The following is a 20,927-nucleotide window of genomic DNA, read 5'->3' on the forward strand; positions in this document are numbered from 1 at the left end:
GCTGGTTTGTCAGCTGCAAGATGAGCACCATGTGTCTGTGAGCTTTGCTTCAGCCTGTTTTGCAGAGGTGGAGCTTTGGATTATGTCGGAGTGCACTGCACATCACGATGTCCACATGAACATGTGAAGCCCAGGTTTTAACCCAGCTGCTGGTAGTGACAACAGCAGTACAGACATGATGGCACATAAGGGCCGAGATACTGGATGCAAAGGTAAGTTCTCACCTTCCATAAAAATGAAGGAACACCACCAGTCTTGTCTCTCTGAAGTATTGTGGTCAGTGTTGTTAAGAGTAAAATCCAGCAGGTCATGATTTTATTTAAACTACAATTGGCCCATACTCAGAGATGGACACAGGTTGACCAAAACCATTTTGCATTGCATTTGTGGAATGAAAACCTATTCTCTAAAGATATATCCCAGCAGATTAGAGAGACCAGAGCTAAACTCTGCTATTTATTCCCAGAGAGAGAGCAGGCCAAGCACACAAAAGAAATAGGTATTATCTAGTTCACTACTCAGGGAAAGTGGCAGAAGAGGAAACATAGCTGCTTTAAACAAATTTCAATGGCAATAACATGAAAGAGGACAGGATTGATTTAATGCTTCCAGTCTGACTCCCAGATGAGGAATCAATTATCCTGCGTCATATAATCTCCTTATGCAGGTCATGACACAAACTAGAAATTAGAAGCATCGTGTCTAAAATGAAGAGCAGCTCTTAATGGTAGTTAATCAGCCTCAGATTTTTTAGAGGAAAATATAGCTAGGATTTGGGGAGCTCTGGAGAGCTGGCTCCATTGGATTTCTGCAGTCAGAACCTAATATTTTAAAAGTGTGTTCATCCTTGTTTACCTAATGGAGATGCAAAGCACCATTTATAAGAAAATAATTTATTTGCTTTTTAATATCCCTTTGGACAATCTCAAGCCTACAAAGAACATGACCTTCAGAAAATTTGTAAAAAGTTATTTACCTGCCATGTTTCAAATTATCCTCTGTCATGGCAACTTTCTCAGATAAACCAAGCTCATATTTTTTTACAACATACAACAGAAATACCACATAGTCTCTGACCAGATACAACCCCTGGTTAAACCAACCTTTTTTTGGAACAAAAATTCCCAGGAGGAAGAAATGTGATGCAGTAGGAGCCTCCATCTGAATCCCCTCCAGGCTGGAAGAGACGATAACCAAGTTCTTGTCCCTATACAGCCTCCCACTGAGATTGTCAATTATATTTCTTGTGTGAAACTGTTGACATAATCAAGCACAGACATGAAAACAGAAGCAGTATAGCTAAAGAAAGATCCTTATTTTGTCAGAGTTGTTTTTCCTATGAACCAGGAGAAAACTAGGACACAGAATGTAAGCATTACGATTAACTTTCAAGAGAAGCTAAAATTATCCAGGATTATACAAATATAAGCAGTTTTGATTTATTTCCTGTTACCAAAAACAATTCAGCATTGAAGACAAATTAAGTGGTCTGGGATAGTGTGCTTTGGGCTGTGTTTTGGGGTTTTTTGCAAAAACTCTATGATGAGGCCAATCTATTTTCAAGAGGTAAACTCAACATACCTATTCTGAAAACTCTTCAACAAACCTTGGATGTGTGAATTTAAATTTTGCCTTAAACTCCATATAGGAATGGTCCAAAGCAGTGGTTTCTAATCAAAGTCAAATTAGGAACTAGCCTTATTACTTGCAGTCCCTACCTCAGTGGCTGCCAGTGCTCTTTCTTCCCAGTAAGCAGATGCCAAAGGATCTAGGAAATAAAATCTTTTGCATTTCTCATGTCACTCTGCATAATTCCACTCTCTCTGATGTTTTCCCTAGTGTTGTGTCTCTTCCCAGAATGCCCCAAAGCAGTGAGCTCTCTCGATCCTGGTGGTACTCACCTGCATCTGAAACTAGGATTTCTGGATCAAGGGATAGAACACCTTGTGTCTTACAACATAAACAATGGGATGTGGGAAACATGTACAACAAAGGTAATTTAAGGGCTGACCTGTACAACCTATTTTTACCCTAAAGTACTCAGGAAAGCAGTTGTGTATCACTTTCATTCAAGATATCATTAAAAAGAAATTATGGCAGCAATTTGTTCAATATGCACTTAACACTGCAATTTTATGACTCTATAACATATCGTACTCACCTAAATACCAAAACACTATACTTGGGTTGTTCCTGGCAGCACAAGGACATACACTGGGCAGGGGAGTATGGACAAGCTGGATCAATGGGCTGAGTCCAACTGAACAAGGTTCAGCCCCCAAGTGCTGGGTCACATCTGCTCCAGGCAGTGCTACAGGCTGAGGCAGAGTGCCTGGGAAGCTGGCCAGCAGAAAAGGACCTGGGAGTGCTGGTCAACAGCTGCAGAACATGAGGCCAGGAGTGAGCCCAGGTGGCCAAATGGGCTATTGGCATCCTGGCCTGTGTCACCAACAGTGTGGTAAGACCAGGGCAGTGATTGTCCCCCTGCACTCAGCACTGGTCAGGCTGCAGCTCAAATCCTGTGTTCTCACTACAAGACATTGAAGTGCTGGAGTGCATGCAGAAAAGGGAATGAAGCTGCTCAATGGTCTGGAGCACAAGTCTGACCATTGTCAGGAGCCACTCAGGAGTGGCTGCGGAAGCTGAGAGTGTTTAGGACAGAGAAAAGGAGGCTGAGAGGGAAAACCTTTTCACTCTCTACAGCTGCCTGACAAGAGGTTGTAGTGAGGTGAGGGTAGGGCTTTTCTTCCAGGTAACAAGGCATGGGACAAAAGGAAACATCCTCAAGTTGTATCAGGGGAGGTTTAGTTTGGATGTTAGGAAATATTTCTTCATGTAAAGGGTTGTCAAGCATTGGGAAAGGTTGCCCAGGAATGTGGTGGAGGAACCACTGAAACACCTGCAGGCATTCAAAAGATGTGGCACTTGGACATGACTGAGTGGTGGACTTGGCAGTGCTGGGTTAACAGTTGGGTTAGATGATCTTAAGGGTATTTTCCAACATAAATGATTCTATAATTCTATGACATAAGTTACTGAAAAGATTCAAGACCAAGTAAAGTGATTTGTTCTATTTTCCTTGTCAGTTTATCTCAAAAAAGAAAACTTTAAAAGCACCATTCCTGAGGCTCTGCCAAAAGCTTTCTTGTGTCATTGCATTGCATATCAAGAATTTTTAAATAAAATGTGCTCTGAAGGCTGCTTCTGTACCTACAGAAAGCAGCAACTCCCACTGGAATTGTTAGGTATTGGCTGTGAATGACAGGCTGCCGTTCTAAAAAACATCACTAAATATTTTCCCAAATAACTACAAGCCAACAAGAAATGTTTGAAGAAGGCTGTAAGATGCAGAAGGAAAGTGCTCTGTTTTGAACCCTCTCCACTTTTTCAAGTGCCATATTTTACAGATATGCAGTGAGGATTTGTTTCTTCAGGGGAAATACCCCTCCCACTTCACACACAAGCCAGACAGAATGTTCCTGAGTGCCACTGAAGTCCCAGTATTCATCCCCACTGAAGTCCCAGTATTCATACCACTTCAGGGGACAGGCAGCTGCCTGCCTCTGGTGTCCTGCAGGTTGTTGGCTGGTTCCTGCTGGCACTGCAGCAGTTTGCCTTATGGATTAACAAGCAAATGCAATTGAGGTTAAAACAGGCAGTGCTATTTCTTCCTAAGAAAGCCTTTCATCTTCACAGGAGGACTTTTAATGGTAGCAAATGATAATCAAGTTGAAGTGACTTTTCAAATTTGCTGCTGATTCTGCACTTTAAAAAAACCATTTTCAGTTCAATTTCAGAATTTAACACAGCTCTTAAAAAAATTACTAAGAAAAACCATACTCTTATTTGGCATAAACCTATACACAACACCAAATAAGGCCATCTTGGTCTTGCAGCTTTAACACTCTGCTGGCATTAATAAGTAACTGTATGTTCACTGAAAGTTATTTTTATGAAATGCTTTAAAAATCCAAGCAGAAGATTATGCCTATGTACGTTTCACAGCAGTCACTGACTATAAACTCCAATTTAATACAAAAGAAACAATTGGCCCTTATTGGAGCCACATATTCGCACTCCATTATTTTATCTTAACTTTTAATGTATTAGGTCAGTAAGATGGGCAAATTTTATTCCATGCTTTTATGCTTTCATTCCCCAGCCAGATGATTTGAGAAAATGCTAAACACTGCAAACAATGATCTAAAATCCTCTCAGACCCAATGAAACTTTCAGTTCTGTTTCTCCCAGCAGCACACACACACACACATACAAACAGAGTAGTTCCTATTTGCTTGGTTGGGTACCCGCCAGTTCCCACATCTAGGGAAGACTGGCTTGAAGATCAACTTCATATCCTATTATCCTCCCTTGGCCTAGGCCATAATAATTGTCTAGGTTCCCCACACAGTCAACAGAGCAAGATTCTATTTGGTAAGGTTTTATCTCAAAACAAGATAACACACATGCAATGAGCTGCCCTCAGGTGCTCAGTGCTCTGGTGACTGTAGGGGAAATTGAGACAGCCAGTACAGAACATGAAACCTGCCTTGGTCAAGCTTGATTTTTTGTGAGTGATGAGAAAAACTACCAATATGCAAAACCATGACCAGTAAGAATAGCTAAATAGGTAATGACTATTCATTATTTCTTCACAATAAAAGAATAAGGGCAGGCAATGATCCTAAAACAGAAGGGAAACATTCTCCTACACTATTTTACTGAAACTCACAGCCATAGAAGCAAAAGTTTATTGGGTTCAAGAAAAGCAGATGGCATCACTGAGGAAAAAGACCTAAGGTTACTGAAAACAAAATATATGGTTGCAATTAATTCCCCTGACACTTAGAACATCATCCACAACATGTCAGATGCTGGAAGAAAACTAAAACAGAATAGCCCAGTGCTGCATACCCTCGGTTACAACTTTCCTTTCCCCCAGTCGTCACTACTGACAGGCATCTCTAAATGCCGCTCTGCAGCTGAACTCAGTTCAATGAAGCAGTCCTCTAATCCTCAGTTGCAACACTAGGTGGCAGGGAAACATCTAACACACCTCCAGCACTGAGAACCTCAAATGCAGTCTCAGTTTGCGGTAGTCAGGGGTTAGTGCAATGCAGCATTCTCACTTTCATACAACTGGATTTGCTTTGTGTCCTTACACAGCTTTGGGTAACAATTTTCAAGTACAATGCTGTGTTCATAGACTCATAGGTCAGTGATGTCAGAATAAATTCTGGTTTTGAGATACCTTGCCCTGTCATTTAAGAAGTCATGGAGAATTGCAAAATGTTTCTACCTCTCCAAAAACTGTTCTTCGAACTCCAATTTTGTGTTTGAAATCCTAATGATCTCTACCTCTGTAAAGACACAGCACCATAACACTTACCTCACACCTATATTTTTCTAAAAATTCACTTTTTTATTTAAAATTCATATCACTTGTGTGCTACTTGTGAAAAAACACTGCAAAGGGGCAATGAAACAAGTTCTGTAACTCACGCAGCTGCAAAGCAGACAAGCCCATGGAAATTGTTCTTCAGACCATACTAATCCTCCTGAAATAAACTCTTTCCCTTCTGCAAAGAGGAAAAACTTCAGACTTGTAACATTCTGCTCAAGATCTCCCTCAAACTGTGAGAGAAAGGTGTGAGCTTTTCTGATGAATGCAGAGTCCGAGTTTCAAAACAAATGTGTGTGTACATTTAAAGGACACCACCTCTGTACTGCAGCACAACTTGCTGCTTTCCAAATTACAGATGTTTCCTAGAATGTTGCTGGCAGTAGAAGTGAAAGTCTGACATTAAGTCCTGTTTTGTTCACAACATTTAATGAAAAATGCAGACGATTATTGGCATGGGTGGTAACATTTCCCTTTAGAAGGGCAAAATCCGCACACAATAATCATTCTTCTCATTCAGCTTTGTATCAGTTTCTTAGCTATATAGAGAGATGCTGATGCCTTCTACTACATCTTGTAAAAGTCTGCAGGAAAAAAACTCAAGATTAGCACACTGCTTTTTAAGCAGCGACACTCAAGAAGGAAGGTCAAGTAATTAAGCCACAGACTACAAATACTATATAAGGTAGCTGCTGAAAGTGATCTTGGCACACAAACAAATTACAGAAAGTCACTGAACTGGATTTTGATTTTCATAATGAATGATAACTGGAAAGTTTGTTTCATTTCTGAAAAATAATTTAATACAAAATTTTAAAAACACTGATGTGCAAGTCTTTGCTGTATAAGAGGAGGTACATTTTCCACACTTAAAAATAGTTTAAAACATTTGTACATAATGAATAGAAATTCTCTTTTATCTAAACAAAGTGTTTCTTTGCCAACAGCAACTGTCAATTCCGAAACACAGAATTAAGATGACACGAGAACCAGACAGTCTAAGTTACCGCTATTTGTGTCAAAAAAATTTATGCCACCCTTGTCTTTCTACAGCTCATCATGTTTGTATGTGAATTCCCTTGCAGATATAAACCCATCACTGTCTTCATCCTCTTTATCAAAGATGTCTTCCACCAAAGCATCATGCTGGGTATCATTTACCACTGCTCCATGCTTTTCAAATTCTTTCTTCAAGTAAATTTTCACCTGTTAGACAAAAGGTGAGAGTGAACATTTTCAGACTTATGAAAGAATTGATTACTACAGCATAACAGAGGGATGCTATGCTCAGGGTGCTGGTATTAGATAATAGATACCTCCCCTCCTGTGCCACTGCCAGGAGACAGTGTCTTGTCTAACTGATTCTGCAGTCCCTTTGAGTGAAGGGTCTTTAGTGACAGAAGTGACAGTAAGACTAGCAAAGCTGTTGCTACACCTTTATGGTATCTGACTCAAAAAATGAGTCAGGAGAGGTTGTCTTCTGATGTCTATACAGTAAAGTACAAATAGCTGGGCAGAAGTTACCAGCTACCAATTGGTCAGAGGCAGCTTTTCCACATTCTAGCACCCTGACAACCAGTACATGTAAACAGCCACCCCAGATATATACAGAAATCTTTCCACAATCTCAGTGTTTGCTGCTCCAATGGGAAACACATTAAAAGATTTCTAGATATCTCAAAAATTTTAAGGACAAAGACCCAAGCCAGGTTTTAAACAGACCACTGGAACACATACTTACATTAAGCTAGATACTAATGGTGAGCAGTATTTTCAACAACATCAGATTGGTTTTAATAAGTTTTTAAGGTTTAACTATGGAGATCCCAAGTGTTCTGAACTGCAGAGCCTTCTACAATAACAATACCAACATACTCATCTATTAAACAGATACCACCTGTATAAGAACCATGGGCCATGTTTCAGGTCTGTTTTAGTCACTTCAGTCTCTGAGATTTGTTAGGGTTATTGCTTACATTCCAAAGATGAAGACATAACACACACTGACAGTGTCTGATGCATTGTACAAATGATTAATCAGCCTTCTGAGCCTAATAAACTGTACCACACTCAAATCAAAAAGAATTCAGTTTATGCTAGCTTCTCATGGATCACTTTTGCTAAAAAAGCAGAAGTTTGAAAATGAGAGGCAAACAGATGATGAATAATGCTGAATGCATGCCCTTCACGGAGTGAATGCTATGAAATAGAATTGCCCTACAGAAGAAATCCCAGTTTATTAATAAATCAGCAATTAAATCCAAAAATCCCTGAAGTCTGGTTTTATTTCTAAGATGCTTTACTTTATCCAAGTCTTCCATAAGTGTGCAGCACACAAGTCACATGCCTATCCTCAGCTTACCAAGGCTTCTTTTGAAGCTCCAGTCCAGAAATTTCACTAGGATGCAAGGCTCAGAGCAGTGCAGCATAGATGTGCATTCTTTTCCACTCTCCCATCCTGTTAGATTTGCTCACAAGAGAAGGATAACCCACTCACCTCTTGCTTGGATAGTTTCCAGTCATCATTAAGATCCATCTCTTGGAATGACTCATGAGACCTTGGTCCATTTCTAATTTCTAGAAGGTCAATGTTGAAAATCAGTGTGCTCTCAGGTGGAATTTTTCCTGTTCAAAATGGAGAAAAGTTTAAACCAACTATATATTCAATGCCATACAAAAGCCATATGCATCAGGGCAATGTTCCAGCAAGCCTAGTCATTTCAAAGCATCCTGCAGTTTGAGCTAGTAAGGATAAGCATCTGTAACAGTGATGATCACAACCATTTCAGCCTGTAGCCTGGACTCTGAGCAGCCCTTACAGCATAAATGCAATTTTCAGATGCAACTAGTTTTGTTGGAGACTAGTAGGTGTTGATGCAAGCTCTTACTCAGCAATTACCATCACAAGTTTATCAAACAATGTTCTTGAATTTTTTTTCTTTCATGGCCAGAGCCAGATAAACTGGAAAACGGTGAAGGAGACTGTACAGTCAGACATGCTACAGCCAAGACTAATGTACAGGGCAGCAAGAGGGGAGAATGTCGGATACCTCATCAATCCTTAAATTCCTCTCTATTGCCAGCTGATACCTTGTATCTCCTGTTCTGCTACTGGGAAAAACTCTTTTGCAGACAAAGAGAGAAGGGCAGGGACAATGTTGGCCTCCCACAGCAGTCTCTGGACTCAGGGCACAAAGCACCAAGCTCTTTATCACAAGGCGTGTGTTATCATAACATCATCTGTGATGTAGGTGAACGGACCAGTAACTTCCTAATAGTCCCACAGAGCACTCCCCATGCCACTACACCTCAAGGATTTATCAGGTACTGACTTTTACAGAGATGTGAAATGGCCTCATGCTGATGGCTGAAGCTACTGCAGAAGACCTTTTAGCACCTTTTAGCTCCGTTATATAGAGAGAGACAAAATATATCTCTATACTGGATGGAAGCACACCAAAAAATATTTCTGTGCCTTGAGAAGACAAGGGAAAATAATCCACATCTATCATTTTGGAACTACGGTGTTAAACATACTCTGAGCTGCAACAATAAACAGGCTTGTAGATTTCTGGGATGAATAAACATGCAGAATCTTCTGGAAATACAGGGCATAGTGCCCTGTTTAGGGTTTGGAACACAGGTAAATTTTTTTGAGTGTTACAGAAAAAGGCATCTGACTCAAATGATGAGTCAGACAGCAACCAAGGTGGGAGGCTAGTGAAATTATGTGCATCTGGAGGAAAGCATGAAGAAAATGAAATAATTCTGTCTTTAAGGGCATCACCTGAAAACAGCAACATAATTATGCTCAAATACTTCAAAGTTTTCCTAAAGCAAGTAATTTCTTACAGCAGTTAGCAGTGCTTAGCTGTTTAACCTTCTTGCACTAATCACAGAGGTGAGGCTTGCAACTCTTTGAAGAACAACTATAGTGCTTTACATATTAATCAAACAATTAGGCCTGTGATGACTACATGAGCACTGCAGCATTTCACATCTTTTTGTGGAAAAATTTACAGCTAAGCCCTGCATAAAAACAAGTAAATGATGACCATAAGGTTCCTGTTCTCTACTAGAAACATGATTATTTCTAATACTGTATCTTGAACCCTAAAACAGAGCTTCTAGCAAAATATGTGTTAAGCAGGTACATTTAGTAAAGGAGGGTATGAAGCATGCTGCAGGTATGAATACTATTTGGCATGAGGTAATGCGGTGTCCTAAGCCTGTGTGCAGCCCTACTTGCCAGAAGATACAGACATGCAGTCCTCATTCCAAACAGTCTCACAGTAATGGGAGAGAACATCAGCAGGATGGACTGTTATGTTCCTAGGCATTTATCCTTTCTGCTTCAGAACCTTGCACTACCGCAGGTCCTTAGTTGCAACTCTCATCATAACATAAGTATTCTTAATAATTGCTCGAAAAAACGTTAACTAAAACAAATCTCATAAAGTAGAAATAGAACCATTCAAACTGTCACTTGCTTAACTGCATATTCCAAATCTGGGCTTCCTGTTAAAGGAATCTAGAAATATTTGAAAGGAAAAGCCCCAAACACCCTCAGTAGTAGACAGGTTGAGAAAACCCTACAGACAATGTTTATATTTGTCTGCACAGCAGTCAGAGCATTTTCAGTAGGTGACAACATGACTGCCTATGCACATCTTACTGTGGCTAACAGGGACCACTGCTCAAACTGAAAATAGCTGTAAGAGGAAAAGAATTAATGTCCCTATATGGGGAAATAAACAATGACTTTTTACAGTATCATCTAAGAACTGGTTGGGCAGCAGTACAGGGAGTTTCTTAGGGTTCTAAAAGAAACCTGAAAGCAAGAATGAGGCTTGCACATGCACATTCATTAAGTATTACCACAAAAACAGATCCAACAGCCAAAAAGCCAACTGTTACCAAAGCAACCACCTCCACTTGACTGTAAAAGAAGGGAGAAAAAAAACCAACTAAAAAATAAAAAGAAAAAGCAGGGCACTGTTGAGCACAGCACTAACAGAAAGACACTTGGAACATACAGCACAGCAGCTACCATCAGTTTCTGTTTTTTTTTCCCCTGCATTCACCACATAGCCACTTAATGGGTATTACTGCAGGAAACAAATTTATGAGAAAGAGCACCTACTCCCTCAATTTTTCTTCTTTAACAGAATCTACCTGGAAAGCTTGAAAGGCTCTTAGGCCAAGAATAACAGTAAAATAGAGAGATTAGAAACAATTAGAGCAAGGGGAGTGCTCCACATGTTTTACCTTTCCCTTCTTTTCCATAAGCAAGGGCTGGTGGAATAGTTAGCTTCCGTTTCTCTCCCACACACATGTCCTTCAACCCTCTGTCCCAGCCTTTGAGAGCTTCCCTGATGCCAAGTGTAAACCACATCGGTTGACCATTGTTATGCTTGTGACTGGAAAAGAAAGGAATAAAACACTTCGTATTTAAACATCAAGTTCCACAAAAGGTAGATGGAATATGCTCATAATGTAGATATACAGTTAAAAACACAGCACTACTCAGCACCTTGACGTCTCCTAAATGAAGTACACTTTCAAAGTCTGTAAAACTTATGCTTTGCATGACAAGGTTCCTTGGGAAGTGGAAAGAAATAAAACAACATTTACCTGGTGTGTTTATGACAACACTAACCAACCCAGATCTCCACCTTCACTTCCCTGATCACCTACCTCCACTTGGAAACTGATCAGACTAGAAGGGCATTTTTCTTAAAAATCTACAGCCAAGGCCGTTGTAAACTGCAAATCACAGACTAGCATGTCATGATAGCAACATACATTTTAACATGCTTAGAAGAATCAGCCTCATCTCTTTCAAAAGAAAAGGATGGGGAAAAACAAACAAACCAACAAAACAACTACATAACAGTCTAGGAAAAAAAAAAACCAACAAAAAAAAAAAAACCAGGAACAAATGCATGCAAAACATTTAACTTAAGATTTGGGAGACAAGACCCTTTTCTGATTTAACCAGACTACTTTCACTCTAATAACAAAGCTCTAGTTACTAGTCATGCAGGAAAGGTGTTTAAGAAGAAAATAGAACACTTACAGAAGTTAGTCAGCAACAAAAACTTTAGTGTGTCACTAGAAGTCCGTTTAAAGAGGCAGGTTAACTACAAGAGAAAATTAGTGAGATTTTAGTTGAATCGTCTGCAAGAGCATAAACATGCAAATCTGTCTTCTTTTTTTCTGTTTAATATATAAAAGTAGCCTTCAGGCAGCTAGCAGAGACTTGAGTATTTTGCTGTCTCCCACTATTAACAGTTCGTTGATGTTTTACAGGACATCCAGCATTAGCAAGTCTTTGCAGGCTCTTTGCAGACTCCCTCGAATTTCTGGCTCTTCCTTCTATTTGCATTTCTGTGGTTCTGGTATGTTGACTTGTCTGGTCGGGGGCAGGTAAGGAATAATGAAAAGCTGTGACTGTGCTGCTGCTAGTGGAGGGGTACACATAACTTTCTTTTTTTCATTTTTTTTTAACTAATAATTTGCTTTAGAAACCAAACAGAAATTCATGTGTAGCACAAAACCTATTAAACCTCTGAGATCATATACCAAAACCTAAATCAAAGAATCATAGAATTTGGGTTGGAAGGGACCTTAAAGATCATCCAGTTCTAACCGGATGTTAGCTCCTCTGTGCCAAGGGCCAGGAGACCTTCAACTAGACCAGGTTCTCAGAGCCCCATCCAGGCTGGCCTTGAACACCTCCAGGGATGACTCCGACAGGTTGTCAACAATTTTCTTGGGCGACCTGTTCCAGTGTCTCACCATCCTCAGAGTAAAAAAATTCTTTCTGATAACCTAATCTAACCTGCTTTCTATAAGTTTGAAGCTATTCCCCCTGGTTATCACTACATGTCCTTGTAGACAGTCTCTCTCCATATTTCCATATCTCCTTCCATATTTCTTCAGGTAGTGGAAAGCCACAATCAGGTCACCTCAAAGCCTTCTCTTTTCCAGGCTGAACAATACCAGTTCTCTCAGCCTTTCCACATAGGAGAGGTGCTCCATACATAACATTCCCATCTTTTAAGAAATGACACATGGCTCTACTTCCTACAGACTGACCAGAAAACAAATGCTAAGTAAGATTTATTTTATAACCTTGGGAAAGGAGATTAGCCTTACTATTGGTGTTCATCTTCAACAGCATTGTGAGACACTGCTTCACATCAACTTTCTGAGAACAGATGGCAGTGGAGGGGCCTCAATGGCAAGTTTATACAGTGTTATTTAAGCTCTTTTATGCCCCCCAAAATTATGCTATTAATCCATTGCTTTTGTTTCCTTGCTCACAAGTAAACACAAGCTTTGGGCGTTTGGGGAGGGAGGAGTAAAAAAACCAAAAAACCACTTGTCCCTGACAAAATGCTCCTCACAGAGCTATTTGCAGATGGATTGTGGACCCCTGTGAGTGGCCTGGATTTAGGAAAGCACAACCAGAAGAGAATGTTTATATCAAAATAAATATATATATTTATACATAAATAGAGGAGCGAGTCCAGAGAAGGTGCACAAAGATTGTTAGAGGGATGGAGCAGCACCTCTCCTACAAGGAAAGGCTGAGAGAACTGGGATTGTTCAGCTTGGTAAAGAGAAAGCTCCAGGGTGACTTCATTGCACCGTTCCATTACTTCAAGGGAGCCTACAAGAAAAATGGAAAGTGACAATTTAAAAGGGCGTGTAGTGACAGGACAAGGGGTGATGGCTTTAAACTGAGAGTAAGCTCAGATTAGATATTATTAAGAAATTCCTTACTGTCCGGGTGGTAAGCCACTGGAGCAGGGAAGTTGTTGACACTCCTGGAGGCGCTCAAGGCCAGGCTGGACAGGGCTCTGAGCAACCCGGGCAGCGCTCAAAGGCGCCTCGGATGGGCTTGCTCTGAGCAACCTGATCTAGTGGAAGGGTCAAGGAATCTTTAAGGTAATTTCCAACTCAAGCCATTCCATGATTCTATTATACATACATATATACATATACGTATATATATATACATTTCCCCACGCAAGCTCAGCCAGCAGCTCGCTCGGAGCAGACGCGCCGCTCACTTACGTCGAGTGAAACATGGAGCCGTCCCTCTCCAAGAAGCCCTCGTAGTGAACCAGCATCATGTCCCCCCATTTGGTCCTCCTGTGGCAGAGGAAAGGCTTGTGCAGCACCTCCACTTTCACATCGGCCGCGGGGGGGATCAGCGCCGCGCCCGCGCAGCCCAGCGCCGCGCACAACAGGGCTGAGCACAGCAGCAGCGCCGCCGCCATCGCCGCCGCCTGGCTCCCCTCACCGTGCCGCCATCCCTCGCCCCGGCCTGGCCCGGCCCCGGCCGCTCCGTCCGACGTGGCAGCGGCGCGCACCGCTCCCAGCCCCCGACACCCGACGGCCCGGCACCGGCGGCGCGCGCGCTGATTGGCTCGCTGCAGGCCGAGCTCAGGAGAGGCTGTCGCCCATTGGGCCACGCTCCTGTCCGTCCCTCAGCCTATCCAATCGGCAGGCCCAAACAGCCATGGAAGAGGGTGTGGGCGGGCCGGGCGCTCCGGGAAGCCACAGCGCCGGCCAGAGGGGCAGCCCCGCGGAGCGCGCGCACGATAGAGCCGGCCAGTGCCGGGCGTTGATTGGGCGGCGGCGGCAGCGAGGGCACGTTCCGATTGGCCGCGAGAGGCCACCTGCTCTGGGCGTTCCGCTCCCGCCTCCCCCCGCCCGCCGGTCACGCGGGCCGCGATTCACAGCGCGGGTTGCGCTGACGTAGCGCCGCGGGGCCGTGCCGGGGCCGCGCAGCTGCGGCGCTCCCTGCGCTGGGGGCGCGGCGGCGGCGGCGGGGGGCGGGCGCGGCGCGGGCCGGGCGGGGCGGGGCGGGGCGGGGCGGGGCGGGGCGGGGCGCGCCCCCCCGCCATGGCGCTGTGTGGCGGCGGCGCGGCGGAGCGCGGGCGGCGGCGGGCGGCGTGACCCCGCCGGGGGGCGGCCGCGCTGCATGGGGCCGGGGGCCGGCCGGCATGGAGGGGGTCCTGTACAAGTGGACCAACTACCTGAGCGGTGAGTTCCTGCCGGTGCTCAGCCCTTGCGGGACGGGCGCCGTCATCTCCTCATACGTGTATTTATACGAGTATATACGTGTGTATATTCACCGCGTTTGCTGGGCGCGGGTCAGCGCTGCCCCTTGACTCCGCCGTGCGGGGACCAGCCCCGGCGCTGCTGTATTGTCGCTGCCCGGCGGTTATCCCGGTGTCCCGGCGGTTATCCCGGTGTCCCGGCGGTTATCCCGGTGTCCGGGCGCCCCTCGCCCTCCCCGGGGCCGTGGGTTGGGGTTAGGGCTGGTTTGGGTGCTCTGGGTCACTGGAACAGCGGAACTTCCCCGTCCTCCACACAGCCCCGCGGAACTTTTATTGAGGCGAGTCGGGGATTCGGGGCATTCCCAGAGCTGGGAGGAAAAGGTGTTGCCATTCAGTCCCGCTTGGGGGATTCGGATGAGGAGGCGTGCGGGAAAAAAAAAAAAAAATAAGAGAGAGAAGGAAAGAAAGACAAGAAAAAAAGGTGGAGGGAGCTTGTCCTGCTAGCCTAGGCCTAGATTTTAATTTTTCGGGTGTCCCCGTACCGCGGAAGGAAGGTTGGAAGCAGCCGTGTGTGGGCAGAGTTGGCTCAGCAGAGGTGGGAGGTGAGGGGGTCAGCAGCCCCTGTGTCCCCATGGGGTGTCCACTGCCCGGTGCCTTCGGCTGGTTTAGGGTTGTGGATGGGGTCCCGCCAGGGGCAAACCTCTCTGCGGTTTGTTGGAAGAGTTTGGAAACTTGAAGGTCAGAGAGAGAAGTAACCACGAGCACCTTGACATTGCCAGGTGCGAGTGTTGCTCAGCAGTGTGTGTGCAAGGGCTGCTGCCTCGCTTGAATGTTTTTCCCCGAGCGGCTGGAACAGCTGCACCTCTCTGGTTTGCTGGGAAACTGTACCAAATCGAAATCAAACAAAGAAAAAGCTGCAGCACAAGCGAGTGTTGAATTCACGTGGTAGGGATGGGGTGGGGGGGCAGGAGTGGTGCATGAGGCTGGATTTATTGCCGTGCTAGAAGATTGCTGTGACTTTCCCCCTTTAGGCAATAGGTGTTCTGAGATGAGGATCAAAATTTGTCAGGTCTCAGTGAAAAGACATGGATTTTTTTGTTGTTAATTATTTGTGAATGCTCTTGAATTATGAAGTGACAGTAGGAGGAGCCATGCTTGCCCTTTTAATTTGAATTGCAGAACTGTGGTAGTGATATTAGTCTTTTCCTCATGCTAAAAACAGCTACGATTCAGTTGATCGAAAGTTTTTCTTTGCATTGCTGAGATGCTGGGGTGTGTCTGGAACCCTTGTGCTTGGTTTTGTGCCATGAGACCTGAGAATGTGTGTCTGTGGGAAACAATGCATGTTGTAGGTAACTGACTGGCATTTGACATTTAATGCCTGTGTGCCTGTGATAGAATCAGCTGGTCTTCTGTGTTGATGGTAAGATGAAGACTAAGAAGTATTCTGTTTTCATCAAAACTAAGTTTTCTTTTGCTGGCCACATTGATAAGCACTTCCAATCAAATGACTCTTCGTGAAGAAGGATGACACTTTGCAAACCTCGGTCTAAGGGAAAGTCAAGGAGGCTTTTCCTTGCATATGTAAGATTTGTACTGGGTGAAAACTCAAAGAGGTTTTGCTGTCAACAGAGAGGAAATCTGTGATGGAAGATTGAAGCATCCTTCTGATTTCTTGGTTGAAACTTGACTCTTCTAGTAAGTGTGGTGATCAAGGTCACATTCTACAACCTTTTTCTTAGGTTGTAGAATGCCCATGGTGTGTTTGAGAACAATAAATTTGCTGTTCTGCCAGCTGTCTGTACATACTAGTGCTTTCTTTTGCTGTAAAATGAAGACTTCCTGCCCTGAAGCCATTAAGTTATGAATTTATGCAGACATGCAAAAAAAGCAAAAAAAAATTTAATTCATTCTGCAATGAATTCCAGTGGTGTTCATTGTAGCAATAACAAAGAGCTGGAGAGTGAGAGACAGGAAAACCTCCTTTCAGGGATTAAGGGAAGTAGGAAGGTTCAACAGGTCATCCAGAACAGTATTTCTGCCAGTATTCTGCTCCCAGTATGCTTTTCCTGCTGCTCAAGGTTGATTAATCAGGTGCTGTATAGTGTAAATGATGCACGCAAAAAGTAGGGAAACTGTGTGTCATCCCTCTGTGTTGGAGTGTGCCTGTGCTAATAACACAGTGCTGATCTCAGAATGAGGAGGGCCCTTCACAGTCAGAGAAGGGACAGGACGTTCAAAAAAGAACAAGCATAAAACTGAAGAAAATATCTGTTTTTCCTTCTTGCTGTGAGAGAGGAGCTGGTGGGAGTTTGTTAGTAATTGAGTCTTTTCTGGAAGTTTTGATTTTGTAATGTCTTACATCACTGCTATGATGAGAGGTCAAGTCCACGTCAACCCATTTCCTCCCAGCTCTTGGGCCGGAGCTAGATCTGTTTTGCAAATTACCTTGTTACTGACGGCAAGAATGTTTCAGAAATAGGAAGCAAGTTTGATTTTCTGGGCAAAGGGCAAAGAAAGCACACCATGATTGCCACCAATTGAAAGACAGATCAGTTTGCCTTACTGCTTAAACAAGTTATCTTGTTTGTAATAAATGCACTTGTTTGCTTTATATAGATCAGAATGAATCAAATCACTGTTACCTGGTTTCTGCTCGGAGTTAGGGTTTTTCCTCTGGTGTTGATCCTGCACTCACATTATGGTTTCTATATGCGGGGCTTCTGCTGCTACCTTGGAAATCTCTTGAGTTTAGAAAACTGAGGGTTTTAGAGTTTTTCTGTCCCCTAATGCAATGGCCAGCAGATATGATTTCTCAGTGTGTTACTTTTGTTTAAGTGAACTGTGCCAACTTTGGATCAGATATGAATTGGCAAAGTTCTAGCCTATGAAAATCCATTGGGATCTTGTGTTTGCAGTGTGTGTCCTTTGATTGCTCTTGTCTGTTCTCCCCCCACTAAATTGGTTAAAACCTTAAGAGAGCAGGGAGCTTTGCAAGCAGAATTATCATCATATAAAGTGAGACAGCACTTTTTCTCTTGGGCAAATATATAATGCATCTGCAAACTTCAAATTATGAATCCTCAAAATCCAGAACAGGGTGACTTAAATCATGCAGGCATGTAAGTTGGCCTCAGCTGAGCTTATAGTCAAAGCATGTAACATGATCTTCAAAAATTCCTAGATTTCATCCTTTGCCAAAAGTCTCTAGCTGATGTTAGCTTTGTTTGATGGGGGCTGGGTATGTAACTATTGTTTCAGTACCGCTCACTGGAGTAAGCAGTTGGAATGATAAAAGTGTCACCTTGTGACACTTCCTTATAGCCCCTCAGTCTGCTGTGCTGCCATTGCCTGCAGTCCTGGCTGAGCACAAACCATTCTGGTGTGAGCAGCATCCAAGGCAGATCCTGGCTGCAGTGTCATAGCGTGACTGTTCTCCAGCTGGGGAATGCTGCTTGCAGGAGAGAGAAAGGAGAGAGTGGAGCTGAACTGCACGTGAAGGCTGCTCTTTGCTGCTTGGAAACTGCCTCCCATGGGACTCTCCAATTGAACTTAATCTGCAGTGCACGCTCTTTGTTGAGCATAACTTCTGATTAATAAAATAAATTGATTTAGTCTTTGGAGTTTGCCTTGTAAAAGGCATCTATGATTTTTTTTCTCATCAAGTTTATAGAATGAGTGAGTTATTGCTGGGAAACAGCATGGAGTTGGGGAAGACCTCCCTTCAGTGCTATGTGTGAGAGTTTGGCACTTTCAAGTTGATTTTTTTTCTTTCTGCTAAAATTCAGTTCAGTTCAGATCTTCAGTGTAGGCACACACCCTGCCTGGGATTGCTGGCCACAGGCAGGGTTGCTGCTGACTGTGGAAGAGATGGTATGGATCAGCTCTTGGCTGTTGGGTTCAAAGGCAGCTTCATCATTAAATGAAAAATAATGACTGCTTCCACTGGCTTGCCTGGTATTTGTTACATGCTCCGTGAAACGGCTTTGATCACTTTCCTTTACAAAGCTAAGCTTTTCCTGGTATTTAAATATTCACTTCTTTATTTGTGCTGAGTAATTCTAACCTTGAGTAATTCATCTTCCTCAGGGTGTGATAGACTCACCTTCATGCCATCCCCAGTGACACTGCATCATGCCACATACCTCAGTGAGCTCTCCCCATCTACCTGTATGTAATCATCCCCTCTCAGTTTATTGTTGTACTTTGGATTCTTTTCAGTCTATCTCAAGATATCAAGAGCCAGCACCAAGCAATGCATTTCAGCTTTCACATAAAACTTTAAATTACTCTTGTCTCTAATGACTCAGAATTCCTTAATAAACTTGGAGATAGAGCTCAAGAAAATGTGAGAAAGCATTATTTCTTGGATCTGGGTGCACATGATATTGCTTAGAATAAGTCTTTGTTTTGGGAGTTGAAGAAATCTGACCTTTTGGGATGAGAGACCCATATCCTTGCAGCTGATATCAAGCTCTGGAAATAAGCTCCTCTGTTTCCAGACATGGAGGAATTAATAAAAAACTTCACACTAAGATAAAGATTTGGTTCTAAAAGGCCTTTTATAATTTTCCCCATCATTTTAGCCTCTGGGTACAGTCTAAGTTCTGATTGTATAAAATTAGAAGTCTGGCTTTTGTGGAGGTGGACTAGACAGCTGAGGTTTCTGTTGCCTTCAGGGCAATGGTCTGCCCTCTATTACTGGCTGTAGCTGCTCTCAGGATCCACGTTATGGTTTAGATGAATGCCTGACTCTCAGCCAGTTCTGGCTGGATGAGACTTTTCATGCAGGATACTTCAGGGGCTGATTAGTTAATTCTCTTTGGATTTTGATTAATTGTCTTTATGTGATTTGACCTTCTTTCTTATGATTTTCTTCCCTTTCCCTCTGTATTTCTTTATACAACAATCTTGCTTTTGTCCAACCTTTTTGGAATTGTGTAATGTGCTCATGGTAGGAAGGTTTGATGAGGCTGCAGGAATGGAAATGGGTGTCCCCTGTCTCCTCTGTAAGTGTTAGAGCAGTGCTGCAGAGCCTCCATGGTGCAGCATTCCCTGCCAGGTATGCTGCAGTACCAGTGCCTCTGCAATCAGTTCCTCTGCACTGAAGTGAGTAAGTGATCACAGGGAATACCTGGGTAGGACAGAAACTAAAGGTGTGGTAGACCGATGGTGAAGAGATACCATCATGTGGTATCTGTATGTGTTACATAAATTCACTGTGTTGACCTAGGCTGGCCTGATAACCAGGGGTCAGAGAGGGGAGGAGCTGGTTTGGTGGGGCTAGGAAGTATAAACAGAGAAGGAAAACTCTCAGGAGCTTTGTGTGACTTGAATTAGTGTCTGAGCAGTGGGCTTGTATTATTGAACTTCTGCCTCCACCACAGTCCCCTCTCCACCCTTCATCCTTTCACTGTGTCCCCTTAAAAATGCCTGATGGCTGGTACATTGTGCAGTCTGTGCCTTGGCTGGTCACTGCCATAAAATCGTTTGTAAACAAATCCAATTACCCTATGATGACAGGATGCTTTTTCAATGCTGCTAACATTGCCCTAACAGTTGTAATTGAAACAAAAGTGAACTTTTTGGAACCCCTGTGAGAAAAATCGTTTGGGAGAAGGTCATTGTTTTAAAGCCTGTTCCAGCTGTTGCTTCCTTCTCTTGAACCTCTAGTGTCCCTTGAACAAGTGCTTTAAAAAGTAAAACCATCGTGAAAATGCTAAATCTTTGAACTTCATTACCTTTAGGGGCTTTTTGTATTGATTCCTGCTGTTAATATGCACGTAATCAGAGTGAAATTGCAATATGGGCATTTCCAGAAACTGCTCACTAGGTGACAGGATAATAGCTCAGAAAAGAGGCATAGATTGTCACACACTCTTGTCTGCCTTTCTGCTGTCCCTCATGGATACACACTGGAATTTTATCCAGTCAAATTGTTTTATTATAGAATTAAGGCTGCAAAATGTGTTCTAGCACCTGGGATTGCCCTTCCCAAAGTACTGGATAGCTTTAAGAGGCAGTCTAGAAAAACTAGGCATTAGTTTTGACTGCAAAATTCTTGTACCAATATAATCTTTTACTTTTGTTCTTCAATGAGAAAAAAGAGGGAAAGTTTCAAGTTTGATGTGTGTAAGATACATTCTTGCTAATTGCTTTTTTCTGACTAGAAGCCTGGTTGACTCGCAGTGTCTTTGCCCTGCTAGAGCTGAGTTTTCAGCACTTCTTCTCCAGCTATCAATCGATGACACAGCCCTGGGCAGACGATGTGGTACTTTTGCCCTTGGGAGATAAAACTGGAGATGGTGGGACAGCGAGCATGTGGCACAGTTTACATTTGCTCAGGGTGGGATGAAATGATGAATATTGCTCATTCTCTCTGTGAAATGGCTCTGACTATCAGGGCACCCACTCTGGGACTTGTTTGTGATCTTGCACGGAAAAATGGG

The 20,927-nt window shown here is 43.3% G+C and overlaps 2 protein-coding genes across 2 annotated transcripts in view; one reads left to right on the plus strand and one right to left on the minus strand.

Annotated features, from left to right (window-relative positions):
* Positions 1–5,847: 5,847 nt before the first annotated feature.
* FKBP14 (FKBP prolyl isomerase 14) lies at positions 5,848–13,692 on the minus strand (the record flags this gene model as incomplete). Its single annotated transcript, XM_083870466.1, has 4 exons — positions 5,848–6,607; positions 7,899–8,026; positions 10,670–10,821; positions 13,487–13,692. 4 exons carry the CDS (start codon positions 13,690–13,692, stop codon positions 6,449–6,451), a joined length of 645 nt encoding a protein of 214 aa, XP_083726592.1. The 3' UTR covers positions 5,848–6,448.
* A 678-nt stretch (positions 13,693–14,370) lies between these two features.
* Positions 14,371–20,927, plus strand: part of PLEKHA8 (pleckstrin homology domain containing A8) — a 31,932-nt gene continuing 25,375 nt past the window's right edge. Inside the window, exon 1 of the mRNA XM_083873571.1 lies at positions 14,371–14,461. Coding sequence (XP_083729697.1) covers positions 14,422–14,461 — 40 coding nt within the window. The 5' untranslated portion in view covers positions 14,371–14,421. The remainder of the gene's footprint in view (positions 14,462–20,927) is intronic.

Source organism: Zosterops lateralis (genome assembly GCF_965231275.1).
Source record: "Zosterops lateralis genome assembly, chromosome: 1".
NCBI classification, from domain to species: domain Eukaryota; kingdom Metazoa; phylum Chordata; class Aves; order Passeriformes; family Zosteropidae; genus Zosterops; species Zosterops lateralis.